A 27,359-nucleotide genomic window follows, 5' to 3' on the forward strand; every position below is an offset into this window, starting at 1 on the left:
TTTGGACAAAGACTTAGAGAACGTATTATGAATCAAACAACAAGTGGATTATTTGGTGCATACCAAAGGATGTACAGGTTCAGAAGAGGTGGATGTCGTATTGTAACACGACTATATGGTGAAAATATAAATGAAAAAGATATTATTAATATTTAGTTATCTTGGATGTTAGAAACAATGGCCAATTCCACTGCTAATATTTAAGGTCAGTTAATGTCATCCTATCGGCGTCATCGAACCAAGTACCTTCCGTACCAATGGAACAACCAAGATCATTTTTCAATCCTAGATGGAATAAGCCTAGTAGGTATATACCGATGGAGACACCCAATATGCATGATGGGAGTGCAGGAAGACCACTTTGTTGTTTCCATTGCAGACAGGTTGGTTATTATGCCAGTGAATGTTCCAATCCCAAAGCCAGTGATGATTACATACCAATGTGTAGGAATTGCAAGCAGTCAAGGCATACTTATCAGCAATGTAATGCTCCATCCAATTTCAATAAACAGGATCAGTAGATCCAAAGCCAAGGAAAAATTAAAGAGATAAATCAAGGTCCTCAAGATTCTCTGAAAAATCGAGTGGAATGAGTCCGATCCGTTCTTATCAAGATTTGGCAAAAAGAGAAAGGACCAATTCAATATTTGAGTGAATTTGATGTGAAGGGCCAATTTGATCCAATTACGAGGACATCCAATCTAGGTCATGATATGGGCCTCTTACTCAGTATGAAACCTGACTTGGTTGGGCAACCTAATGAGGTTCTGAATACGGAGGCTTTGGTTCCATTTCAAGCTGTTCCATTCTCTATGCCATTTCGGAAGAAATATCCTTTCCATGGAAAGATCCTCTTAGAGACAAGAATTTCGAGGAAGCACCATCGGTTGTTCTAATTTGGAGTCTAGGGCGGAAAAAAATGAGACTACATGGAGTTAAAAGGAAGGAGAGGATAAAGAAAGGGACATTCGGAGAGCAGGGTTTTGGGATTGGAGAGCTAGCTTCAAGTTCCTTTGAAAGGTGTAGAATTGAATTCATAGGATTTGGGAGAACTTTTGGCAATCGTTGCTGAAAGTCAGTGTTTGTATTGATGAATTGGGTTTTTGCAATAAAGTTAAGGTTGATACTCTTGACTGTTTTGTGAAATCAAAGAAACTTTTGCGGTTGAAATTTAGATGTGTCTAGAGGGTTGAATATGCCGAGTGCATGCAAAAAGTTGTGTTAATCTGACGGAACAGATAGAGGATATTTAACTATTAGTGTAATGAGGTATCGAAAGTTAGTAGATTGGAGTTGTTGAGGGTTTCTGTAATATTTGGAGATCTACCAACTGGAATAAGGTGACTTTTGGCATGGTAAGTCAAGAACTTCTAGACGATGGTCAAGATACATTAGTGTGGATTAACAACATTTTCTTGCAACTTGTAAGTTAGATTGGATTGAAACTTCTTGAGCATTTAGAAGGCTTGCAAAGACATTAATGGTAGAAGTTTATAACAATTGGACGGTCAGATTGATATTACAGCTTGTCGAAGCTTACTGTCTAGGGTTAGGATTTAAAAAAAATAAAATAAAATAAAATAAAAAATAAAACTAACAAATAACAAAAGAATTATATTTATAATATCTTAAAATTATTAAGAATAGTATTTTTAAGTATTTTGTAATGGAATTAAGCTTTTACATTGATATCCAAAATAGTTGTATTTAGATAGTTGAAACCTATTAGCCTATCCAGATACTTGTAAAACATTGTTTTATCTTTCATAATCAGACGCCCGATGCATTCTCAAGTTAGATAGTATGTAATATGATAACGTAATACGACAACATGCCAATGTAAAATATTCAAGGTTCTTGTGATTTACATACACAATGACTGAACTAGGAGGACCTTCTAGATAATGGCGCTATATGTTCTCGTTTTTGACAATACAACACCTAAAGCAAAGTTTGATGCATCTATTTCTATAAAAATAGCTTAGAAAAATCGATACAATACAAGATTGGTGTAAAAATAATGGTTGACTTTAAAGCTTCAAATGCTACTTTTGCTTCTTCATTCCATTGAAATTTGTCTTTACAAGTCAAATATGTAAGTAGAGCTACAACTTGACAGAAGTCTTTGATGAAGATCTAATAGTAGTTGATAAATCTCAAAAATCATTAGACATCTCTTACTATTTTTATAATCTTCCAATCTATAATAGCTTGAACTTTTTTAGGATCCATCATAAGTCCATCATTTGAAATGATGTATCCTAAGAAGTCAACTTGAGTAGTGTGAAATACACACTTTTCTATCTTGGCATAGAGTCATGCATCTCTTAGTTTTTGTAATACACAACAAACTTGAAGTTCATGTTCTTCTATATTCTTAGAATAGATTAAGATGTTGCTTAGGTAAGAGACAACAAAATCATCTAAAAACTCTCAAAAGACATCATTTATTAGATGTTGGAATGCTCTTGGTGTATTTATTAATCTAAAAAGTATGACATTGTATTTGAAATGTCTGTACCTTGTTCAAAATGTATTCTTCTATTCATCTCTTTCTTTGATGCGTACCAAATTGTATGCTCTCTATAGATCTATTTTTGTATAGATCTTAGCTTGATTCAACTCATTAAGGAGTCTAGATATGAAAGGTAGTGGATACTTGTTCTTGATGGTGATTTTATTGAGTCCTCGATAATCGATATACATTCGCAATGATTTATCTTTTTTCTTTACAAATAAAATTGGAACTCCTATTGGAGATTTGGAATGGATTATGAAGTTATTGGCTAGATTCTCTTCAATATATTCCTTGATTTTAGGCAACTCATTTTGTGATAAACTGTAGATTGGTCCAAATGGCAGTTGTGTTCTTTCTTGAAGGTCAATTAAGAAGTCATAGGAACGATGTTTTGGAAGAATATCTACATTTTTCTTCTCAAATATATCTTAAAAATCTTGATATTGGCTTAGAATGCCACTTAAAGTCTTTTCACCAATAGAAAAAAGTGTGGCATAAATGACACAAGGTGATCCTTCTTTGGCAGCATACAAGAAAGCTCTTGCACCTACAAATACAGGTTTAATTTTACTAGACTTATAACTTTTTACTTGATTAACTATGCTCTTAGTTATACTTTGAAAAAAGTCAAGACTACGAGAAGTCCAATCTATTTTTGGATTATATTTTTTTAGCCATAATAAACCTAAAATGACTGATTAGAGAGAGATCTAATGATATTAAATATTACAAAGCTACTATAACCATTAGTTGTTACTTCTATAGGAAGGATTTTATGAGTAACATCTCTAGAAGATAACAAACGACTATCTATGACTTCTATATGAATAAGTTTGATTTTTGTATTAATGGTATTTTATGACTTTTAACAAATTCTATGTCTAAGAAACATGTCAAGGATCTTGAATCTAACAAGGCAGAGGCTTTGTGATATTTAGGTCCTAAAATAATATTTATTATAAAATAAGGAGAGGGTTCTGAAGAGAGAATATAACCTTCACTAGGTGTTGTATAATGTTCCAGCCGCACAATTCCTATTGTACTTAGATAAACTTATTTTCTGACATATTATCTTTTTTGATAGCCATACTCCTCATTTTATGGTTGTGTCACTTCTTTGGGCAATATTGAGCAGTGTGCTTAGGTTCTCCATAATATAAGCACAATCCTTCCTGACGACGACTAGTCTTTTCTTGCTTAGTAAGAGATTTGAAATGTATCGCATCAATTTGTATATCTTCTACTTTTGAATGTATGTATTGAAGAGATATTGGTATTGCCATTGAATTATAGTAACGTTAAGGTCCACTAGTATTGTTTTCAGATCGAAATTCAAAAAGATAATTGTCGCTCTTCATAGCAAAGTCAATTGCTTGACTCAATGTTTGAAGATCAGATAAGTTGAGTATTAACTTTTTTACCTTATATTGTAATCCGTAGAAAAATTGGCTGATAAGTGCAGCATAATCTCACTTGATATCAATTGAAAGTTGTCAAAATTGTGAAGCATATAACGTTACTGATCAATTTTCTTATCACAAAATATAAATCTTGTTGGTTGCAACACGAATTGCATCATGTTCTCCATACATGGATCAAAAATCTACAAAAAAAGCCTCTAGATTATCTAATATTAGATCTTATCATTCAAAAAAAGATAAAAACTATGATAATACTGAACCTGAAAGAAGTGTATCAATGAATTTAACTTACAATCTTGGAGTTGGATAGCTTTAGGATTGAAGTTCAATCACAAGTTGTACATAATTGATAAATCTTCTAAACTTTGATCTGGTGCCATCAAACTTCTCGAGTAGGAAAATTCTTGATTTTCTAATATTGGAAGGGCATTCTACCATAGAAAAAAGGACATGATTTAGTGCAGATATTGAAGTAGCTCCAATTATTTCTATATCTTCACTTTTTGCTAATCTTGTTGCTCTTTGTGGTGGTAAATTGAGTTGATGCATTGCAAGTATTAACTTCCTCAATTGCTCTTACATTTGTGCCATTGCACTCTTCAATTTAGCAAGTTCTGCCATAATAACAGTTAGAAAAAAAAAAGATGTCTAATATTGCTCAATACAAATAGTAGAGAGGACTTGAGAACAAAGAAAATACCAAGAACAATATTAGTTTAGAAGAAGGCAATCCGCAACTTCTAATATGCTTATGTCTTATCAAAAGAAAGGAGTAATCCACTCTTAATCAAAATTAGATAAAGCTCTCATATTGTATGTGCACTCTTGTCAATCTATGAAGGACATGAACTAAAAGATGATGCATAAACCAATAAAATCTATATGAAAGAAAGAATGATAAAATAAAAATAAAGAAGAACGTATATTAAAAAAAACCAAAAAGGCTTATTGTGAAAAGACAAGAAAACTTGAGACTCTTGAAACTAGACTAAAAGAAAGAAAAGAGTTGGCAAGAGTAAAGAAGGCTTCACTCTTGCCTATATTTATACTATCTACCTAGGAGCTACGTAGCCATGTTCTATAGGACCTCCAAAAACATGTTGACTTTGCATAACATGTATCTTAATTTGCAAGGTAATTTTTCTATATGGGTGCCACATAGTTAGCTTATTTTACAAACTACCAACATGTGTGTCACATGGTTAATTTGTTGACCAAGTTTCTAATCTATGAAACAAGTATAAGCACATGTAAAGTCAAAGCAACGTCTATAAAGCTTTTAGAAAGCTTTTCTAGAAAATATTATAAAATTAATCTACTTTTATCTACTTCTACATATTCATATCACTTAGGTAACAATTACAATAAATATATATCGGTGACATTGATGCTTATGTCTTGAGAAGAAGATTCAAGATAACAAAGCTAAAGTATGATGTTATCTTTTATATACCACAGCTAGAGATGGAAAATAAGCAAGTTGATTGAATAGCAAGGACAATCTATTTTAAAGATGGAGAACGCAAGGTGACTCTTTGCACCTTCGCTTCAAGTAAAAAAAAGACAAACTGCAATGAAAGACTTACTTATAGGGATGACCTTTACAAAGAAGCAAATACAGCATAAGCAACCGATATATATGGTGGTTCCAAATCTTGCATCAGTGGTAGAAAAGACAATCAAAGGGATAGAACGGGCAGAGCAACTTATACAATGTCAGAATGGAGAGAATTTGCCTCAAGAAAGCACTGGATTTTTGGCTATCACTAATTTCTCAATCAAGCTTCAAAATAAGGGAAGCCCTAAGTTTATATGTAAAATTTTCCTTTTGGAGTAATTACACCAAATACATAAGCCTTAAGTAACCAACAACATCCAAAATATGATAAAATCCTCTAAAACCTTATATACACTTATGTGGAAATTTTTCTAAACTTCAATACCTCATATCTTCTGATCCAACTATCCAAATTTACTTAAATTTAAAATGAAGTACTGATGTATTCATATCAACTCTCATAACAAATTTCAACTGTAAATTCGTTGTGGATTTTGAAATATCTTAAAAATCCTAACAATCACTTCAAACCTTTGTTTTTATATCCTCACATGTAATTTTGTTTATCTCACAAAATAAAAGCTCAAATGCCACAAAATTTATATGTATAGCTTTATAACAAAAAAAATTTATTCTCCAAAAAATTTGAGCCAAAATGTTTTTTGAAAACTCAAGTTATGGTTCCAACTATTATTATAAATAAAACCACTTATTTACTGCCTTTGATTTGAAAGCATCGCCTTCAACTCTTTATATCTCATTTATATGAACTCTAAAAGAAAAAATTCCTTCTTAAAAGATGTAGGCCTTGAAATTATTGTTCCAGCCACATCTTCCGATCTTCAAAAACTACCGTACAACTCCTTGTATTTACAAAAGAGTAATAGTATATCTTAAATTAATACCTTAACTTCAAACGACTATAACTTCTTCACCTTAACTCCAAATCCTCTAATTTTTGTGTACAAATTTTAGTCCAAATCCTAAACCTTATAATCTTAGCTTTTAATTTCTGAATGCCCTCTTTGAAGTTGCTGGAACCTTTGTTAAGATTGCGGGTAGCCTCTTCAAAATCCATTGGACATGGTATTTGACCAATAGGGATGAAGTTTCCCATTCCTTCCGTTCATCCGACCATGCCTTGATTTCATCTCTTCCAATTAGCCTCCGACTAGTTTGGATTTTCTTTCTCATGCTCCCACCTTTTTCCAAGGCTTCATACTAAATATTTAGGTCTTATATTTTAATTAATTTTTACATATTGTAAGTATTTACAATATGAGAATAAGAATATCAAGATGTCTTTCCAACCGATCTACCTCATGTCATACCTCTTAATCAAGGTGTCTCTTTTCAAATAGAACTATTGTTTGGAGCCAAACCAATAAGTTGACTAATTTATTACCTAATACCAAAAGAACTTGAAGAGCTACAAAATAAATTAGATAAATTCTTAAAAAAAACCTCATTTGAGAAATCACATTACTACAAGGAGTACTTATACTCTTTGCACTCAAGAAAGATGGTGGACTTTGCTTATGCATCGACTATTAAGGCCTTAATAAACAAACTATTAAAAATACATATCTACTTTTATGCATAGATGATCTTCTTGACCAACTTTGAGGTGTGACCATCTTTAGTAAATTAGATCTTTAAAGAGACTATTGGCAAATACCTATTATAAGAAAAGATGTAAAAAAGATAGCATTTTGTATGTACTATAGATATTTTAAATGGCTGGTTTTATCCTTTGGCTTCATCAATGCTCTAGCCTATTCATAGATCACATGAATAGATTATTTTGAGACCTTTTGGAGAAGTATGTAGTTGTTTTCATTGATGATATCCTCATATATAATAAAATCTCTGAAGAACATGTGTAATACTTAGAAGAAGTGTTGCGCCAATTACAAGATAGTCGCTTCTATTACAAGCAATTAAAATGTGAACTTTGGATGCCAAAAGGTAATCTTTTGACACATGTATTTTTTAAAGATATGCGTATGGAGCAAGATAAGATGAAAGTAGTAAAGAATTGGCCAACCTCCAAGAATGCTTCTAAAGTTTGTTCATTTTTAAACCTTATTGGATACTATTGCCATTTTATTTGGAAATTTTCTCACATTATTGCTTCATTGATAAACCTATTGGAAAAATATGTTATAGTAAATAGAGGATAAGTTAGAAGGTAAAAGATATTATCTTAGATAAGTTGCTAATAGTCAAAGGGCAGCAAAAGGATGAAGAAAAGTTACCAAGGTGGTAGCTAGGATTTAAAGTGGCGGCTAGGTTAAGAAGATTCTAGAGTTTAGTTGGATGAAAGTAAGATGAATACTAGCCAAAATGGATGTAACCTCTACCTATAAGTAAAGGATGCTAGAAGTAAGAGGTATCTCATTCCACACTTTTTTTGTGTCTAACCTTGCTGATTTCTACTTACTTGTGTCTTGCTTATTGTATTTCTTCAATAAAAGGTACTTCATTTGAATAGAAAATAGAATAGCAAAACACCTTTGATAAGTTAAAAGAGACACTCATTATTGCTCCAATATTACAATCCTATGATCTTGATCTTCCTTATACGCTTGACATTGATACTTCCAACTTTGCTATTGAAGTGATTCTTCAACAAGACTTTGGTAGGAGCCTTCAACCTATGGCATATGAATCATGTAAGCTCAAAAGCGTAGAACGTAATTACTTTGTACATAATTAAGACAATTACTAATTGTACATACCAAAAAGATGTGGCAATACTATCTATTGGAGAAGCCAGTGGTTGTTTGGATTGACCATCAATCTTTGCTATATGATTTGCATCTAAAAAATATGAAATTTCAGTATCATCATTGGAAAGAATAATTATAAATTTTTGATATCTAGCTTGAGTATAAGCAAGGACAATAATATACTATGTCAGATAGCTTATTGCAGAGACCAAACTTGAAGGATGAATGAAGAGACAAGGCAAAAATTGCTACTATTAGTAGTATCATTTCAAATCTAACCAAAGAGACAAAATAGAAAGAAGTTACGCATTGCGATGTTTATTTTAAGATGATTAGCGATCGACTGAAAGTAGGTGATATATAATATTAAAATTATACTCTTAGTCATGGCTTTTTCTATTTCAAGAAGCAAATTTATGTACTTGATAATGCTAAATTCCAAACATACATACATTAGGAGGGATATGACATCCCAATATCTAGACATCTAAAATGAGAGAAGATTTTAGAACAAATCTCAAGAACATGATTTTGGATAGATTTGGATCATGATGTTCAAGCCTTTGTACGCTCTTACAAGTCATGTCAATGTAATAAAGCACGCAATGAGGCGTCTCTTAGACTATTCTAACCAATTTTGCTACCTATGGCATGTTGGGAGCAGGTGATTATGGATCTTATTATATATTTGCTGTAGACGCCTCATAATCATACCATAGTTGTTGTCTTTATGGATCGACTTTCAAAGCAACTTCATTTGGCCATAGTGCACTTGGATATTGATGCCTCAATGTTTCCACAAGTCTTCTTTGATACTATCTTTCATCACCATAGATTATCTCGTGTCATCGTTTCAAATTGAGATCCGTGCTTTATAAGAAGTTTTTGAGAAGCCTTGTTTAAGCTACTAAGTACACAACTTGCCATATTTACAGCCTTCTATCTCCAAAAAGGTGGGCAAACAAAGCATGCAAATCAAACATTGAAAAAAATACTGTGAACATTTGTGGTGGTTCATCATAATGATTGGAATGAATATTGGACACTCTTAGAATTTATTTACAATGATAGTATATAAGCAAGTATCAATCATTCACTATTTTTTCTTAATATCAAACGATATCCAATTACACCAACAACTCTCTATTGTTCCATCAACACCAACAATCTAATAATAGAGGAATTTATATAACAGCTTACAATGGCCTTATAAGAAGCACAATACTGCCTTTTTATTGTACAAAATTAACAAAAATAATGTAAGGATAACCATCGATAGTATAAGACCTTCCGTGAGGGTGATTAGGTGTTATTCTTTAGTGCCAAGTTGCCACTTGTTACATCAACCCAAATTTGTAAACTAATACTTCGATGGCTTGGATCTTTTTGCATTTCTGCAATGATTTTTGATATTGCATACCTCCTCAAGCTTCTGCCACATATTTGGATCCATCTAATCTTCCATATTTTATAATTTAAAGAATTTCATACTGAGCCAAAGCACTTTCCGGATTGATACCAACCACCACCACGACCAATTATAATTTTTGACCAATAAGAATATGAAGTGGATAACATTTTGAAGCATTGCTACCTTCGTCATAGCAGTAGACGTGTATAACTTTAGTACAAAGTTTTTTGGAAAGGTTATTCCATTCAGGATGTAACATGGAAACTTGGATAAAATCTCACCTATTGCTAAAAAATAATTTGGAGATTCCATCGAGAACAAAACAAGGATGTTCTACATTAGTAGAAGAAAAAAAACTGTAACAAGGTATAGATAAGATAATTGTATAGATAGTTAGAACCATGGAAGTTTTTAGAATTGCGATTAGATTAGTGGACCAAGTAAGATCTACTATGGGACATTCTAGAAAGAGTTTAGGACAGTTATTTAGATGGAGTCTACCATAGAATCTTCTAAAAAAAACTTAGGGTGGTTATCTAAATGGAGCCTACTCTAGAAACTTCTAGAAAAAAAATTTAAGGCGGTTATCTAGAAGGAGTCCACTACCTAAGAACATTTTAAAAATTCCAAGGTGATAGAACAAGGTATAAATAGGACTAACTAAGGTCTTTTGGGACATCTGGTCTAGTATGGCTTCAAATCCTTTCTCTTAGTAGAATTTGGTTTTGCATCTTTTTGTTTAGTTGTGTTTTTTTTTTTTCTTTTGTTTCCATTTACTCAGTTTTGTCTTTCAAGTCCTATTTTGTTTAGTTCCATTCAGTTTTATTTTGATCTATTTTATCCTATTTTGTAATGAGACTTTATATTATTATGGATTAAAAGAATCTTGGGATTTTGAAATAGTCTTATCTTGTTTCATTGACTATGATAGAAAATGAGGATGTTATTATTTTTTTTCTATTAAGTTCCATAAGTTCTTTTTTTCTAGTATTGCTCTCATTTTTAGTTTTTACATATTATAGTTCTTTAATCCTTCTAATTTATTATTTTCACTAATTATCATTATAAAAGATTAATTATTTGTCATTTTTAACTAATTGGTATAAGAAGAGAGAAATATGTAACTACAAGTATTGAAAAAAGTACTTCACTAATATTCATTACTTAATACCACAAGCTTTTGTTAATTAATATAATAAGACTAATATAAGAATAAAGCTTACTAATAACTACTTAAATTCTAACATTGCTATGATCTTATGTTGAAGAAATAATCTCATATTTTATTGAGTAATTTTGTGAATCTTAAATACATGTAAATCTTACTATTACACTACTTTGAAGAATCATACATTAGTGCCTATTACTTCCAAGCTTTGTAGTTATTTCATCTATTGAATGTATGATAATCTTTTGACAAGGTTCTCAATATGATGTCATTATGATTGTAAGCAAAGTATTGTAGAGTGTCTATTTTAATATCTTGTACATTTAAGATCTATTAACATATACATCAAAAGACCTTACATCTAAAGTAAAATTAGTTGAATGAAATTTTTAAACTACTGATAAAAATTCAAAAATTTAAGTAAAAATCAAACAAATTTTGTAGCACTTAAGTGCTAATTAGATGATGCCTTGATAATAATTGAAAAAATTGGTATTTTACTAATTTTTTGGACTTCTGGCATTTAATACCATGTGAAAAAGAATGAGTGTGGCATGTGGATTTCTTACATTGGTCTATGTGTATTATATGTCTAAAAATGAAAGGCTGCTATTTCTTAGGAAGGTCTAAATTTTGAGCTGACTTGTATGTAATAGCTCACACAAAGAATTCTATAAAAAAACTACCAATATGAACCATATCAATAGATCAACATAAGTGTTTAATTGAATGTCAATGACAAAGATATAGACTGATCTTGAATGGATTATTACAAAGATGGAACTTGGCCTTGTAATCTCATATATATAAATCTTCATGTAATTAATAATCAATGAATCTTAATAAAAAATATTACTATTTCAATCTATATATTAAGATCGCTCAAAGAAACAAGTAGTGGCTCGTATTCATTGCTTGTACATCTCTTGATTTTCATCAAAAAATTCATATTATTTGTAATTTGAAAAGAAGTTTAATTGAATGTGAATGAATTCAACAATGTCTTTCATGAACAAAATGACAATTTTATTGGCTCCATACTTTTTTCTTTATTGTAGTTCAAAAAAACTTAACAAAATATAATTTTTTTTGAATTTGGAAAAAAAAAATGCAATCATGTTAAAGTTTAAATGGTTGCATTCAATAGAAAATTCAAATGGTACATTATATTTATGTTGTGCAATGTTGCAATATATAGTGTTGGAGAATGTTTGCCTCAACCATTGCATTGCCTCTAATTGAGTACTATGATAATGCTTTCTTCATATTTTTATTACTCATCCAAACAATCAAATTCATCTATAGTATTTTATAGTTCTATAAATGTGAAATTTTAGTGATACTTACAATATGATGTCAAATAAGGGCCATTTCTAAAAGAAATTAAAAATAGATTTTTTCATAAAAATTGGAAGTTGTGATGAAATTTTAGAATATTTTTGCTTCCAATCAACCAAATTGGCCAAGGTTTTATTCAAATTAAAGCATACATAGTGTACTTAAAGTAAAAATATAATATAAAAGAGGGTGCATATGCATCAAATAACTTAGTTATTGATTCAAATAGAAATATAGCAATTTGAATTAGACAATGTGGTATATTGAAATCCACAAGAAGCAAAAGCATAAGAAAAAGAAAGAATGTGGAGTGAAGCTTCTACCCACAAGTAACCAAGACCACAAATTAGTATATCACTCTTTCTATCAGCACTATTTTTACTACATCTCTTCTACTATAATCCATAAGAGCATGCAAGTGCTTCACTCCCTTCCATTGCTCTTTATAGATCAAAATTAAGAGGCTCACAAAATCAATAATAAGATGATAAGATTATTTTTATTGCATTCTTTCTATAATAATCCGGATTAGCACAATATTGTATTATGTGAAATCTTATTTGAAAATGTACTAGGCACATGGTTATAAAAGATAAAAGAAAATTACAATAAGTCCTAATAACTCTAATAGAATCATATACAAAATATAATTAAAGCTTAATAAAAAAAATCAAATATTAATTAAGTCTAATTAAATTTTTATAAAAATTACAAAAGAAATATAAAAAAAATCTTAAAGAACTTCTAAAGAAATCATAAAGAAATAATTAAAAAAATATTAAAAAATCCTAAAAAATCCTAAAATAATTTAAAGAAATCTTAAAGAAATCTTAACGAATTTTAAAATAAAACCTTCCAAAATTCTGAAAAAATCCTAAAAAAATCCATAAGAACCTTAAAAAAATCTTTAAATAATTCTAAATCCTAAATTCTCCTTAATTAGATCCTAAATCTTGAATAAATATTAATCAAATTCTAAATTCTAAACCAAATTTTAATTAATTCTTAAAAAAATCATAACCAAAATCTAACTAATTCAAATAAATCCTAAAGTAATTTAAAATCTCAATATTTATTGATTAAATCATTGATCTTGCTTAAAATATTACTTATTTTTTAATCTTTTAGTTAGTAAATACTTCAAGCTCTTTTTAAAGGCATAAGGTTTATTTTTGTAGGATTTTTAGAGATTTAACAATTGTTGTTCAAAGTTAGGATTTATATTGGTGATTTGGATTTTATATAATATAATTAGGACTAAAAACTTTGGCTAGTTCGTGCAATTGGTATAATATCTATAATTCAAAACTTAGTATTATTTAGATTATTGAGTATGCTAAGTGTATACAAAATATTGTGATAATCTAACAATGTGGTTTAGAGATATCTGGTTTTTAGCACAAGAGGGTTTCAGAAGTTGGCAGTTTGGAATTGACTAGGATTTCTATGATATCTTGAGATCTACTAGTTGGATCAAGGTGAAATTTGAAATGGTATTGAAGGACTTGAAGATCAAGCTACACACTAATTTTAAGTTGAAGTTAATATTTAGAGAAGGAGAAATCACTACTAAAAATTTTACTTCACCTTTCAAGTTAATGGCTGAGTGACATCAATATAGTTTTTGGAATTTTTCTTACAATTTATAAGTTGGATTTAAGTAAAATTTCATAAACATATAGAAGACTTACATTGAAAATTTCATGAAAAATTTCACATCAAGTGGATGGTTAGATAAGAAGTTATAGCTTGTCAAAGCTCACTGATTAGGATTACAACTTACAAGAAAAATCTAAATTGCTTTAACATGAAAGTAACAAGGTAATTGGGATTTATGTATGATTAAGGCTACTAAATAGAGTATTTTTTAGCACTTTTGAATTGAAATTTGGATTATATTCTTTTCATATGGATAAAATCTATTAGAATTTCTTGGATACTTGTGAAATATAACCTCACCTTTTACAGCTAGGTGCTCAGTGCATTCTTAAATAAGACAATATGTAATATGACACCAGTTCCCTTCAGGTATCAATATATGTCTTTTTGAAGTAATTTTTGCTAAAATCAACTTCTAATTCCTTTGTATATATGTCTATATTCTTGAATTTTCTAATGTACATTATTTTGCCTTATTTATGATTCTACAAAGTAAATAAAAGCCCACTTTGTAAAATAATAAGATTTGTATTTTTAATTTACTATACTTTGACTATTATCTATATTTCTAAGATAATTTGCTATAATATTTTGAATTAAGATATTATAAAATATAATATTTTTTTTCATTTTTTCACCTATTAGCTATGTTATACCATGACAATATAAGTGCTTCACTCCCTTCTATTACTCTTTATGGGTCAAAACTAAAAAAACTCACAATATTAATGACAAGGTGGTAAGACTAGATGTATTAAAAGTTTGTCATTTTATATATGTTGATTATACACTTAATCAACTTTGTTTCTAAGAATTTTTTTTATTTCTTCAAACTTTTATTATCATTAATTATATTTATATTTTTATTCTTTTCTTAGTAGATTGAAATCTAATATCTATATATTTTTTGTTAAGTGGAATATATGTGTAATCTAGTCATGGTCTATATTTATATTTATGAATTCAAAGTTATGAATCAATATTTTTTTTTTTTTTTTTTTTTTATCTTTGTATTAGAGTAATAATTGGTATGATATACATATATTTTACAAATATATCCTCTACTATAATTAAAATGGCTATCAAGAACTAATAAAAAAAAATACACATGTACTGAATCCATCATGTCATTAAATCTATGCTACTATTTGATCTGCTTTGTTACTTCATATCTTATAAGGCACAAGCTCAAATAGTCATTTTTTATTATATTATATTTTATTTTATTAATTAAGCTATATTTGTTAGTTTGTTTATTTCATATGTTTGTAATGAAGTTTCATCTACCACATATAGGAAGAGTGAAATGAAGCATATTTTCATCAAAGATATGATTGTATGCATGTCTTAAGAATCTAGATCTATCAAATGTGAACCTATATGACAAGAAGTGCAGGACGGAGTACGATGGGATAAATAAGAACAATACTTAGTTTCTGAAAGAATACATTAAGATGGAGCATCCTCAATTAGTAAAGCACCTATATCCTTGCCTCTCCTTCTCTGCTCTAAATGCCATCAATAACTACATTGCCAACTCCATAAAATATTCCATCTCTACACCATGCTTTATTCCTCTATTTTCACTTTTTATCACATATCATCCAATTTTCTCAATCTTTAGCTTGAACGTTGTCGGGATAGAGAGAGTTTGCCTCAAGAAAGCGTTGGGCTTCTGGCTGCCACTAAATACTCAATCAAGTCTAAGATATAAAAATACCAAGTTATATATATAATATTTTTCCTTTGGGAGCAATTACATCAAAACACAAGCCCAAGTACCAAGAAAACACCCAAATGTATGATAAAGATCTTAAACCTTATATATCCTTATGAGAGATGTTTCCCAAACTTCAACAGCTCATATCTCACGATTGGAATGTCCAAAAAATTCTAAATTTTACATAAAGTACCAATATACTTTCAAAACCTTTCACAAAAAAATTCAATTACAAATTCGTTACGGATCTTGAGATATCACCAAAATCCTAACAATAGCTTTAAACCCTAGCTTACTTACACCGACAAGCTAATTTCTTCATATCTCACAAAATAAGTTCTCAAATACCATGAAACTTTGATCTATAGCTTTTTAACTTAATAACTCACACTCAAGGAAATTTTGAGCCAAAAATTCATCTAAAAACTCAAGATATGGCTCCAACCATTACTATCAATAAAATGACTCACTTACTGCCTTTGAATTACATGTGCTTTCTTCAATGCCCTATAACTTCTTCATCCAGACTTGGAATTTGTCAAACAGTATATGTAAAGTGTAGCCAAGCAAGTGCTCTCTCCAACTCCAATTGCCGATCTTATATTTCTCTTTGTACGCATATGTTATACTTCAAAGAGTGACAGTAGATAAAAATTTGACACCTTAACTTTGAACACCTATATCTCCTTTACAAAAACTCGAAATCACACAAATTCTTCACCCAAATTATACCCAAAACCCTGAATTTTTTGATCCTAGTCTCCAAAGCTCGCACAACTTCGAAAGAGAAACCCTAATCCCTAATAAGGCCTCGGTCAGCCTCCTTGAAGTCCATTAGGCATGGCCTTCGACCAATAGGAATGAAGTTTTCCATTCCTTGCCTTCATCCAACCATGCCTTGCTTTCATCCCTAACAATAAGCCTCCTATTAGTTAAGATTTTCTTCTTTAGGCCTCAACCTTCTCTTAAGCTTTATACTAAATATCTAAATCCTACATAATATAAACACTATAATCAAAATAAATAAATCTCCAAATAAATTTTTCTATATCAATTCTCTTTAAATTTATTTACTAACCAATCTAATCTATATCAAGACTTACAAACATATTATATGTTTTAATTAATTTTTACATATTATAAGTAATTACAATATGACAACATATATATATATATATATATATATATGTCTTTTGTTTGTATATGTATATTTTTTCATAATATCTTATTCACTTATACACATACACACATACACACACATATATATATATATATATATATTTCTATCTTTGTGCATAATTTTATTTACTTTCATATATTTTAAATTAGAATGCTCATCAATTTTTTTTCAAATATTTTAGGATGTTAAAAGAAAAGAGACAATAATTGATAGTCAATTTGAATGAATGTAAATAATTTGGTAGTTAGAAGAACTCTTTTTTTATTAATTAAAGAATTTTATTGATGCTAATTTAGATATTCAACTTATAATTTGAAATTTATAATATTATATTATATCAAATCTCAAGATTACAATCTTGAAGCTAGTTTACTACATTTCTCTGTATTAATTTAATCTTTCATAAGTCCAAGAATTACAGCCATTATTAACTTGAGTTAATTCAAACCTAATCTTAGTTACCTATTTTATTTTAATTCAATGTATGAATTGACAACATTTGTTTCTAGCAATAGTTCTTTCTTTCTACTAATAATTTGCAAAGGTTTAGAAGGCAATTAAGATCATTAGTCCATTTAGCAACAAAGTCTATGAGAAGAATACAAAGTAAATTTCAAAACTTAATGGACTCATTCAAAGTGTAATTGGCTATGGCTTATATCAAGAATGACTTCACTACTTGCTCTATTTTCCATTGCAATGTAGGTGTCATGAATCATCTTACTAGTGCTACACTCAAAGATTTGTACTTCAAAATTTTTGTCTAAATGAAAATTACAAAAAGCCTACTTTTGCACAATTTTTGAGTGAGAAGATGAATACTATCATTGAAAAAAGCTTCTTTTAACTTCTTGCCTATGCCAGTATCTTCAATACCATAGAAGCATTTAGTCATGTGAGCTCATTTCATCTACACCTTCTTTAAATTTGGAGTGTACTTATAAGATCTCTCTATGCTACTTAGTTGTAACATCCTCTCTATATTGTCAAATATTCAAAGAAGGTTTAAAAGTTACATTAGCTCTCTACTTCTTAAGACAAAAGCTTTAGGTATCTACTACAAATGTTTGAAAATCAAACTTAGGATTCTTCATTACCAATCTCCACTTTTTTTTTTGTTGGTCTTTCCATTCAATCAAGTATTTGCTTAGATCAGCGAGTTATCTAAGATGTTCATATATTTTCAAATCAATAAAATAAATCAAATAAAATTATAAAAAAATATTATTATTATTATTATTGTATCAAATTAATATAGCTAGTATTTGCTCATATCAATAGATTAAATAAGATGATTCTATATTCTCAAATTAGTAGATTAGTTCAAATTATATTATAAAATTATATTTCTATCTCCATATGAAATTAACATTGCCACTAATATTTTTTTTTGTTGACTCTTCTCATTCTTAGAGTATATTAAAAATATGTTTATTTGAATATATTGATTTTTTCCTCCTTGGATTTATCCACTTCATACTATAATCATACTATATTAATTTATTACTATATAGGTATAGAAAAGGCAAATACATTAGAAAAAAACCAACAAGTTATTTAAATTTATACTATATATAAATTACAATCCTATAGGCAATATCAAAGTTTATTAAATTTTTTATTTATTTCTTATTTAAATACTTTTTTTCTTTAAAAATTACATATTTTTTCAAATTTATGTTATACATAATGATAAAAAATTATAAACTATCATTATGCTTTGCATTTCAAAATTTCAAAAGTAGACTAACAATTGCATTGAAAGTGTGTTCATCTTCATCATAGCTATTTTTTATTTTGGAATTGGACAACACTATAGTTTGTTGAATTTTCTTATTCTTTTCTTTTCTTCAAATATTGGTACTTGAAGGCGGGAATTCTACCATGAGTGAAGATTATGCTAGCAAAGATTTTATAGGTTACAACTGAGTCTAAACTTGGGCTTTATCTTTCTTACAATTGATATTGAGTTTCATTGTAGGTTGGATATATTAGGCCATATTGCTCTAAAGCAAACAAATAAATTCATTTGAAATATTTTTATGCCACATAAAATTTATTTTTATTCATATCAAAATTACGCTTTACAAATAAAAATTGTTGGTAATAAAAATGTTAATGAAATTGTATAGCCAATTAGAAGAAAAATTTGAGAAATTATTATTTTTTGGTACTCTAAAATATAGGCATAAAGACCTAAAGGGAGGAATGATAACTTTTCTCCAACCTTTTATAAAAGAACCATAAATAGAAGAATTTTGTACTTAACTTTTTTGATTCTATACTATATGCATTTCACATCTTTTGACAATCATCTTTCTCTTCTTTGTAACAAAGCTAAAATATCATTGTTAAACATAGGTTTATATAAAAAAATTATAAAAAATAAAGTTATTTTATCATTTCATAGTTTTATATTAATCATTTTTATTTTTAATATTATATTTATTATATTACATTTTATTATATTATATCTTTATTTTAAGTAAAATTCTTAAGCAAAAATTTTTTATTAAAGTTTTAAAAATATTTTCAACTACAACAAGAATTGTAGTACAAAAAATTTAATTGTTGGAATTTTATTTTTTAATTTTATATGAATTTTTTTAATACTCAAATTCATATGTATATACATATATCAATTTATATGTATATATATAAATATAAATATATTTTTTAATAATTTTTTTTAATAAATAAAAAAATAAATATTTATAAATTTTATTTATTCATTTTAGTTTGAAAAATATAATATTCTAAAAAAGTAAACTTTTTATTGAAGCAATTTGTTAAAAAAAATATGTATAATCATAATCAATATGCATGCATAGATATAGAATATTTTTATTAAAGTATTATGGCATTGTAATTTCACTAATTGAGTCCTACATATCATTTTTATTTTATAAGTATTGCATAATTTTGCTAAAATACTTGAATAATAAGGTTTTATTAAAATTTTATGGAGGTAAAATTTTGACATTTTTACGCTTATTCCAATTGTATGGTAGAACTTGTGTTGTTGTAAATGGTCTAGCCTTAATAATGAATCGAAAAGCAATTGCTCAACAATAGCGTAGGGAACATGAGAGAACACAAAGAGGAGTTGAAATAGTTACAAGTGCTAAAGCCATACATAATCTAGGAAGGATGAATTTTTTGTATCCTCATTATAATATATTATATTGATTTGGTGAATATTTAGCCGAATTGCTAAAAGAATTGCCATTATTTGGATAATATTGTTGTCAAGGAAAAGTTTCTTTATTATCTCTACTTTCTTTGCCTTTGCTTTTGAGATGCTTATTTAAAGATCAAGATACAAGAGTAAGGAAGTTTCATGAAAATATTTGTTAATACAATGTTGCACATGCATTTACATCCTTAGGTCCAAATATTAATTGATCTATGCTTCAAAAAAAATACTCCATATAGTTTAAGAATAAATAGAGAATTATGCCATTTAGTAGAAGCATTGTTACTAGAAGAAGGTATCAATCCAACTTATGCACAACTCTACATTTACAATGAATCATTTGTACAAGATAAAAGAATGAGATGTAATCATTGTTTATTGAGCTAAATTGTGTAGAAAATTGGAGAAGTTTTGAAGGAGAATAATTCATTTATTGGATTATATAGATAGGCACATGAAATATCATCTTAAGTACAAAATGAAGGAGTGGTAGAAGTAGATCTTGTTGTTTCTTTGTACTTCATAAATGAGAGCAATAGACATGAATATAATCTTTCCACTACTTTTGAAGAAATTCCTATTATATTACTTAGAGATGGATCACAATATAATGCATTTGATAATATTATTATTTGCTTATGTAATAATTGGCTATTAGAAAAGATTTATGAGGCTCATAAAGCTTATTTGCTCCTTTATTATATTTTCTTTTTTCTACATGAAACCTTTGGATGGCATCCTAATCTAAAGACACAAAATGTAGTGATAGATATTGTTGAAGGAAGAGAAGGTGCTAGACAAGAGGATTGGAGATGCAATAACCTTATAAAAATGGATTATTTTGTTTATTAACTTTTTTTAAGGCCTACCAAGTATTTCACAATTTTGCATGGAGAAAATTTATTATAAGAATTTATGGTTGACAGATGGGCAACAAGTGAACAATTACATTTACAATATCTACATTATAACTAAGATAATCTATGTGCTGATTTATACCAAGGATTAGTGGATCCTATTGTAATTCATCAAAGTATTGGGCCTGAAGAAAGACGATATGAATTAAATAATTTAGGATGCATGATCTTACTTCCATCATTACATATTGAAAGTATAAGACATATGACAAAAATATTCTAAGATTCTATGATAATTACAAGATTTTATCAACATCTTGATATTTTTATGATAATGACAACAAATCTAAGATGGTTTTAAATCCATAACGAATTGTTTCAAGAACAATGAGCAAGTGACCAGCTATACTTGATTACTTGTGTATTTGATTTCAAGCAACGTGCAATTATAGAAGATGTAAAGAAAAAAATTATCTTTAGTTATATTGTTGCACATGTTTATATTATTGAATTTCAAAAGAGAGTTCTACCTTATATGCATATCTTGATTTTTTTGAATAGAAAAAGTAAGATTAAATATGCTAGAAATGTAGATTGTATGATTTTTACAAAGCTTTTAAATAAAAACAACAAGTTAGAGCTAATCGAAGTTATTCTATAATGCATGGTACATAGTTCATGTCGAATGGAAAATCTTTAAGTACCTTGCATGGAAGATGGTCATTATACAAAGAAATATCCAAAGGTGTCTGTCAAAGAAACAACAATGGATGTCAATGGATATCGTCAATATTGATAAAGAAATGATAGAAGAATATTTGAAGTTTAAACAATACTTATTGATAATAGGAATATTATTTCATTTTGTCCAAAACTATCTTAGAAGTATAATTGTCATATTAATATTTAGGTATGTGTACCTATTTGTGCCATCAAGTATATCTATAAATATATCTATAAGAGCCATAATTACATTATAATATAATTTAAAAACCAATAAGATAAGATCAAACAATATTTGGATGTAAAATATATTGGAGCTTTGGAGGCTGCTTAGAGACTTTTTGGCATATAGATCCATGAAGAAATGCCAAATGTTGTTTATTTAGCATTCATCTTCCAAGAATGCATCAAGTGATATATAATCCAAATGACAAGATAGCTGCAATTTTAAAACATGCTAAAAGATAAAAGAAAATATTAACTTCATTTTTTTAAACATGTGTAGCAATGGCAGTGGTAAGATAATATACTTATCAATACTTTCTACAACATTTTGTTTGGCATAAGAAAAGAAGGATGTAGCCATTAAAAAATTTAGATTTGCTATTGAAAGATTATATTTTATAAATCTATCAATGGAAGAAAGATATTATTTGATGTTTTTGTTAATCCATATTAAAGGTCTATAATTATTTAAGCACTTAAAGACTATTCATGGAATTTTCTATCTAATATTTAAAAGTATATATATAGTTTTAAGATTGCTTGAAGATGATAGAAAGTAACAACAATGTTTGGAAGATGCATCAAGATTACAAACTGGATGTCAATTGAGGGCATTATTTGTTTTTTTGTTACTACACAAAAATCTGCTAAATCCATTAAACTTATGGAAAAGATTTTGAAAAATCATCTTTTATGATTTTAATGCTCGCTTGCAAAGAAAACATGGAATTAGGAATCCAATCAAAGAACAAATTAAGGATTTTGGACTTTTCTTACTAGATAAGATTTTGTAAGACTTGGATAATATGTTTGCATAATTTCCTTCAATGCCATTATCAAGAAACAATTAGAATACAAAAGTCAATAGAAATTGATTTATTGCTGAAAAAAATATGAAAAATTTAATAATTAGAAGCAAATTTGAAGCAATATATTCTATAATTGAATCTTGAACAAAAAAAGCATATGATGATATTGTCGCTTCTATAATCAAAGAACATGGATGCATGTTTTTTTCTAAATGGACCTACAAGAACTAATAAAATATTTGTTTACAATACTTTTGATTTTAAAATTAAATTAATTTAAAAAATTGTCATATGTGTTGTATCATCAAGAATTGCCGCATTGCTACTTAAAGGAGGAAGAACTGCCTATTTTGCATTTAAGATTCCATTAGATTGTAATAAAAATTTATTTTTTTTAATTACTAAGAATTATAACTATGTTGAGTTTATTCCTCAAACTTTGCTTATTATTTGGGATGAACTTCCAATGTAATATTGTTATTGTCTTGATGCAATTGATTGTTCCTTTAGAGTCATTTGAGATAGTAATTGTCCATTTGAAAGAGCTACAATAGTTTTTGGTGGAGATTTTTGCCAAATATTGCTAGTAATTGTGAAAGGAACTTGGGAGGAAATTGTAGGAGCATCTTTTTGACATTTAATACTTTGGCCTCAAATAAAAATCCATATATTAAAAGACAACATGAGGTTGAAGTTAGGAGCACTTCAAGCAGATATTGAGTTCGGTAATTGGCTTCTTAAGGTATGGAATGCACACATATTGTATATATAGATGGTGGTGCATTAGAATTCTTTATAGTTGTATTATTATTGACTAATATTTTTATTTGCTACTTATCAAATTGGAAACGATACAAACTTATTGCCTAACAATGTAGTTACACTTCTTGATTACATGATTGTAGATCAATAATTAATGTCTTTAGTTGATGTTGTTTATCCAAAGCTTATAGAAGATGGTGTAGCAAATGATGCTTTTTTAAGAGATAGAATCATTTTATGTGCAAGGAATAATGATAGAGTGGATATTAATGAGAAGATTAAGGTCATATTTCTTTAAAAAGTAAGAATATTTAAGCATCAATGAAATTGTTGTCAAAGATGGTACCGACAACAATAATGTTTATCCAGTCAAATTCATCAAATTGGATTACATTAACTTCCACAACAAAAGAACTTCTGTTCATTCCACAGAGGAAGTAACTTCTAATCTATCTTTTCAATAATCAATAACATATAATGATATTATTTTTTGAATAACATATTAATAACATATTGGATAATAATAAATAAATTCCAAGGATAATCAATGAAGCATGTTAGTTTGGATCTACAACAACCTATTTTTTTTCCATAGTCAACTTTATATAGAACTCTCTCAATACTCTTTGTCCCATTCTATCAAGATTATTCTTTGTAGAAAAAACAATTTAAACTCCATGCTAAATATTTTTTTCCAAAAGTTTTAATTAAATAAATATTAGTAATTTATTTTTGTGTTTTGTATATTAATTTATCTATTTATTGACTTTAATACAACTTTAAATGTCTTATCATACTTTTATGATTTTTTAATGTATTTTATTTTATTTTTTTTAATATTTTCACAAGTAGTTCCTTGAACAAAATTAACTACTTTTTTTGCATATTATACAACACATTTTTTGCATATTATACAACACAGGTTTACCTATCCTACTTTGTACCTGAAAGCTCCATTGTGTATTTTATTTCTTTCTATTTGTATTGTATTAAATATGTATTTGAAAAATATGCTTTGGCTCACAAACATAACTTTCAAAAATATCTTCATTTGAATCACACTTTCCGTGACAAGGACACGGGTTCATCTAGTACATCCACAACACCGAGCCAGCGACTCCTTGGCCTAACGTCGGCTGTGGCACTAACCCTTTAAGGGCATCACCCGCGGCACAAGTTACTTGATCGGTCTGGAACTAGACATCCATTATTCTACATCATTTCGCCAAACCAATATATCTTTCTACACTTGCCTCCCACGCAATGCGGCCAGGATTACCTCCTGCAACATGCTATCGTGCTCCAACTCCCGCTGCTTCAGATTATTTGCAGATCAGCCTACAAAGAATCTCGGCATCCCTGTGTGGACATCGCCTGCTTCCCAGTCAAATCAGGTCAACGTTCTTCACAACCTAAAGCTGGGTTACAATCTTCAGGTAAATCAGGATGTACGCGGCAATCGTCACCACCGCAGATACGTGTTGCCAGAACAAAAGTGCCGAAGCTTCCCGCTCACCATACCCGCGCATGCTCGTCATGGCGCCCGACAGGATCGCCGTCGGCATCGTATGTTGCAGCAGGAGAACGAACATTAACATCTTGTCCCCGTGAGGATTAACGCCCAGCTTGTGCGCAAGCAACACGACGCCGATACCTATTAGCGGCAGCAACACCAGACGAGTCACCGAGATGCCGATCGTGGTCCTCATTCCCAGCTCCGAGCTGCCAGGCCCTACTGACAGCGTTCCACCCAGCACCAACATCACGCACGGTACTAGTGCTGCACCCAGTATGGTCAAGCTGTCCGTGAACCACCCCAGAGGTGCGTCATCTCCGAACAGCAGCGCGTTGGTATTGGGAAATATCCCCACAAAGATGGCCAACACAGACGCTATGATCGGAGGCTGCATTAAATGCCGGATCGGGGTCTTCTCAGCAACCACACGAATCTTCCTCACCACGCGAGGCTCCGCCAGACACCGGACACGTGCTCTGGGACTGTCTCCGTCTCCCTCCACTGCAACGCCACCAAGCATTTCTCAATCAAGCACGACAACAATAGCAGTGGACACCAACAAACCGGGGAAAACAGGCAGGTGGTGTAAAATCAGCGAAGCTAAATGCCTTGACATTACCGATTCTGAATTGAGTATCCAGAGGGAAATACAAACGAACATTAAAATTTATAGATATTGTGTATGCAGACAATTGTGGACAATGACCGACAAAGCAAGGAACTGGCTGATTGTGGAAAGCACATTTTTTTCGAGAACTACACAATACGTTTTATGTCGTTCCTTGATGGACACATCCAGATCAGCATTCCATTCGCCAAAACGCTCCAACAAAATAGGGATGAATGAATTGCAAATCAGACTGCTTGTCGGCCATCGCACTAGAGGTTCAATCTCGAGTTCATTTCGTTCCTTACATGAATATCTCACCCATGGTCACAAACAAGACTCCTAGATATTCAACAAAGCGACGCATGTTGGACATCTCCACATGCTCGTAGCATGTTATTTCCGTACTTTCACGTATGCAATGTTTGCATCGTCCATTGTTTCTCACCTGCTGATGAATGTGACGATACTGAAGGATACCGGAAAACGCGGGACAGCAGCGGTGTCCGCGACTCTTCCGTCATAGCACTGAACACACCCGGCCACTCCGCAGACGTCACCGAAGGCATTGACTCTTCTGTCTCCAGGGCTGCGAGGGCCACATTATTCCTTTTCACCGACGCATCTAGTTCTCCCTCGTCCGACACTAACTCATAAAACTCCTCGGGAGGTTCTAGCATGTGATACACGAACGTATAGAGCACGATCACTGCAATCCACTGCGAAAAGGCTACGTACGCCACCCCAGACTGGTTGCATCTGTTCACAAGCAGTACACGCCTCATCTGTCAACGGAGACCTTCCTCACCAAGTTTGAGAAAAATTAAAGATGCAGAAAATAGCGTGAGGAAATGAATTATACTCGTGACATCTTCGCAAAAAATCACGACACGCACTTGTTGCCAAACGGTTGCGATTGACCGTGGCATATCGATCCGATGATTGCAAGTGGAAGGTTGCCGGAATTCCCGATCCCTGTCATCACCACTGTGAACCTGAAGAATTGCGCTGGTGGCTTGCAAATTAGAGCTACAAGCACCCCTGCTACGCAACCGATGAAGTAACTTAACATCACGTTCACCGGGATGAACCACCAGTGAAGCATGTTTTGAAAGGTCATCGACTCGCCAAGCTCTGTGAAGATCAAGCACGGCAGGAACAGAGCAAAGACGAGCTTGCTCAACAGCCTCGTCGCAGCGGGATTAATGATGTTGACCTTAGGTTGCGCTAGAAGCGTGCCTAATGCACACATCGTCAGCACCTTCATCACCGGCACTACGGACAACTCGATCATGTACTGCAGCTCCCCTGACATTCGAACTGCCAACTCCATGCTGCGCTGCGTTAGTAGCCTCATCGTGACGCCCGATTGAAATCTGTCTACCCTCGCTCTAATCAAAAGTTTCCCAACTCCTCGTCGAAGCTCTATCCCCTCCACTACGGCTCCTACTTACATAAATCCACCATGCGGATGTGGGCGATGCAACCCCTGCGAGCATGGCACACAAGCGCTCTAATCAACCAATTCTTGCAGGAATCGAGTTGCGTGATGAACAACACACCGAAACCTTCAGTTGCCCACATGCAAAAGCTGTTCTCGACGTCGATGGCGTATGCACACGATCCAAATCGACTGGGAGATGTAGAGAAACCCTAAAAGAATTGTCCTGCTGTGTTCGGCAGATTGCGTGTTAAAAATACCCCGTCCAAGCAATACGACATCGGTGACAGTCTCTCTCTCTCTCTCTCTCTTGCAGAATCCTCCCTGACACGGGATTCTTTCGTAATTCGCCTCTCACCTTTCTGAATCGCGACCCGGGTCGCCGTCTCCGACGCATAATCACGCAAAAGCCAAAAAAAAAAAAAAAAAAAAAAAAAAAGCCTCCGTGGACATTGTCTCAAAAATGTCCGGCGCCGCTTCGTCGTTTCCAATTATAGTGTACACCTACTTTTCTACAA

At 30.7% G+C, this 27,359-nt stretch overlaps 1 protein-coding gene across 1 annotated transcript; it reads right to left on the reverse strand.

Annotated features, from left to right (window-relative positions):
• Positions 1 to 24,306: 24,306 nt before the first annotated feature.
• Positions 24,307 to 27,138, reverse strand: LOC112272778 (protein PIN-LIKES 2). Its single transcript, XM_024500879.3, has 3 exons — positions 26,297 to 27,138; positions 25,849 to 26,159; positions 24,307 to 25,294 (listed from the first exon to the last, which is right to left on the reverse strand). The coding sequence occupies exons 1-3, from the start codon at positions 26,755 to 26,757 to the stop codon at positions 24,690 to 24,692; spliced, it is 1,377 nt and encodes a 458-aa protein (XP_024356647.1). The 5' UTR covers positions 26,758 to 27,138; the 3' UTR covers positions 24,307 to 24,689.
• Positions 27,139 to 27,359: the final 221 nt, after the last annotated feature.

Source organism: Physcomitrium patens, chromosome 19, assembly GCF_059467195.1.
Source record: "Physcomitrium patens ecotype Gransden chromosome 19, ASM5946719v1, whole genome shotgun sequence".
Classification (NCBI taxonomy): Eukaryota; Viridiplantae; Streptophyta; class Bryopsida; order Funariales; family Funariaceae; genus Physcomitrium; species Physcomitrium patens.

Coding starts and splice junctions, on each gene's coding strand:
- LOC112272778 (XM_024500879.3), bottom strand. CDS start 26,757: ATGAGGCTACTAACGCAGCGCAGCATGGAGTTGGCAGTTCGAATGTCA. Junction 26,160..26,296: donor TCGCAACCGTTTGGCAACAA/GTGCGTGTCGTG, acceptor GCTTGTGAACAG/ATGCAACCAGTCTGGGGTGG. Junction 25,295..25,848: donor ATCGTCACATTCATCAGCAG/GTGAGAAACAAT, acceptor GTGGCGTTGCAG/TGGAGGGAGACGGAGACAGT.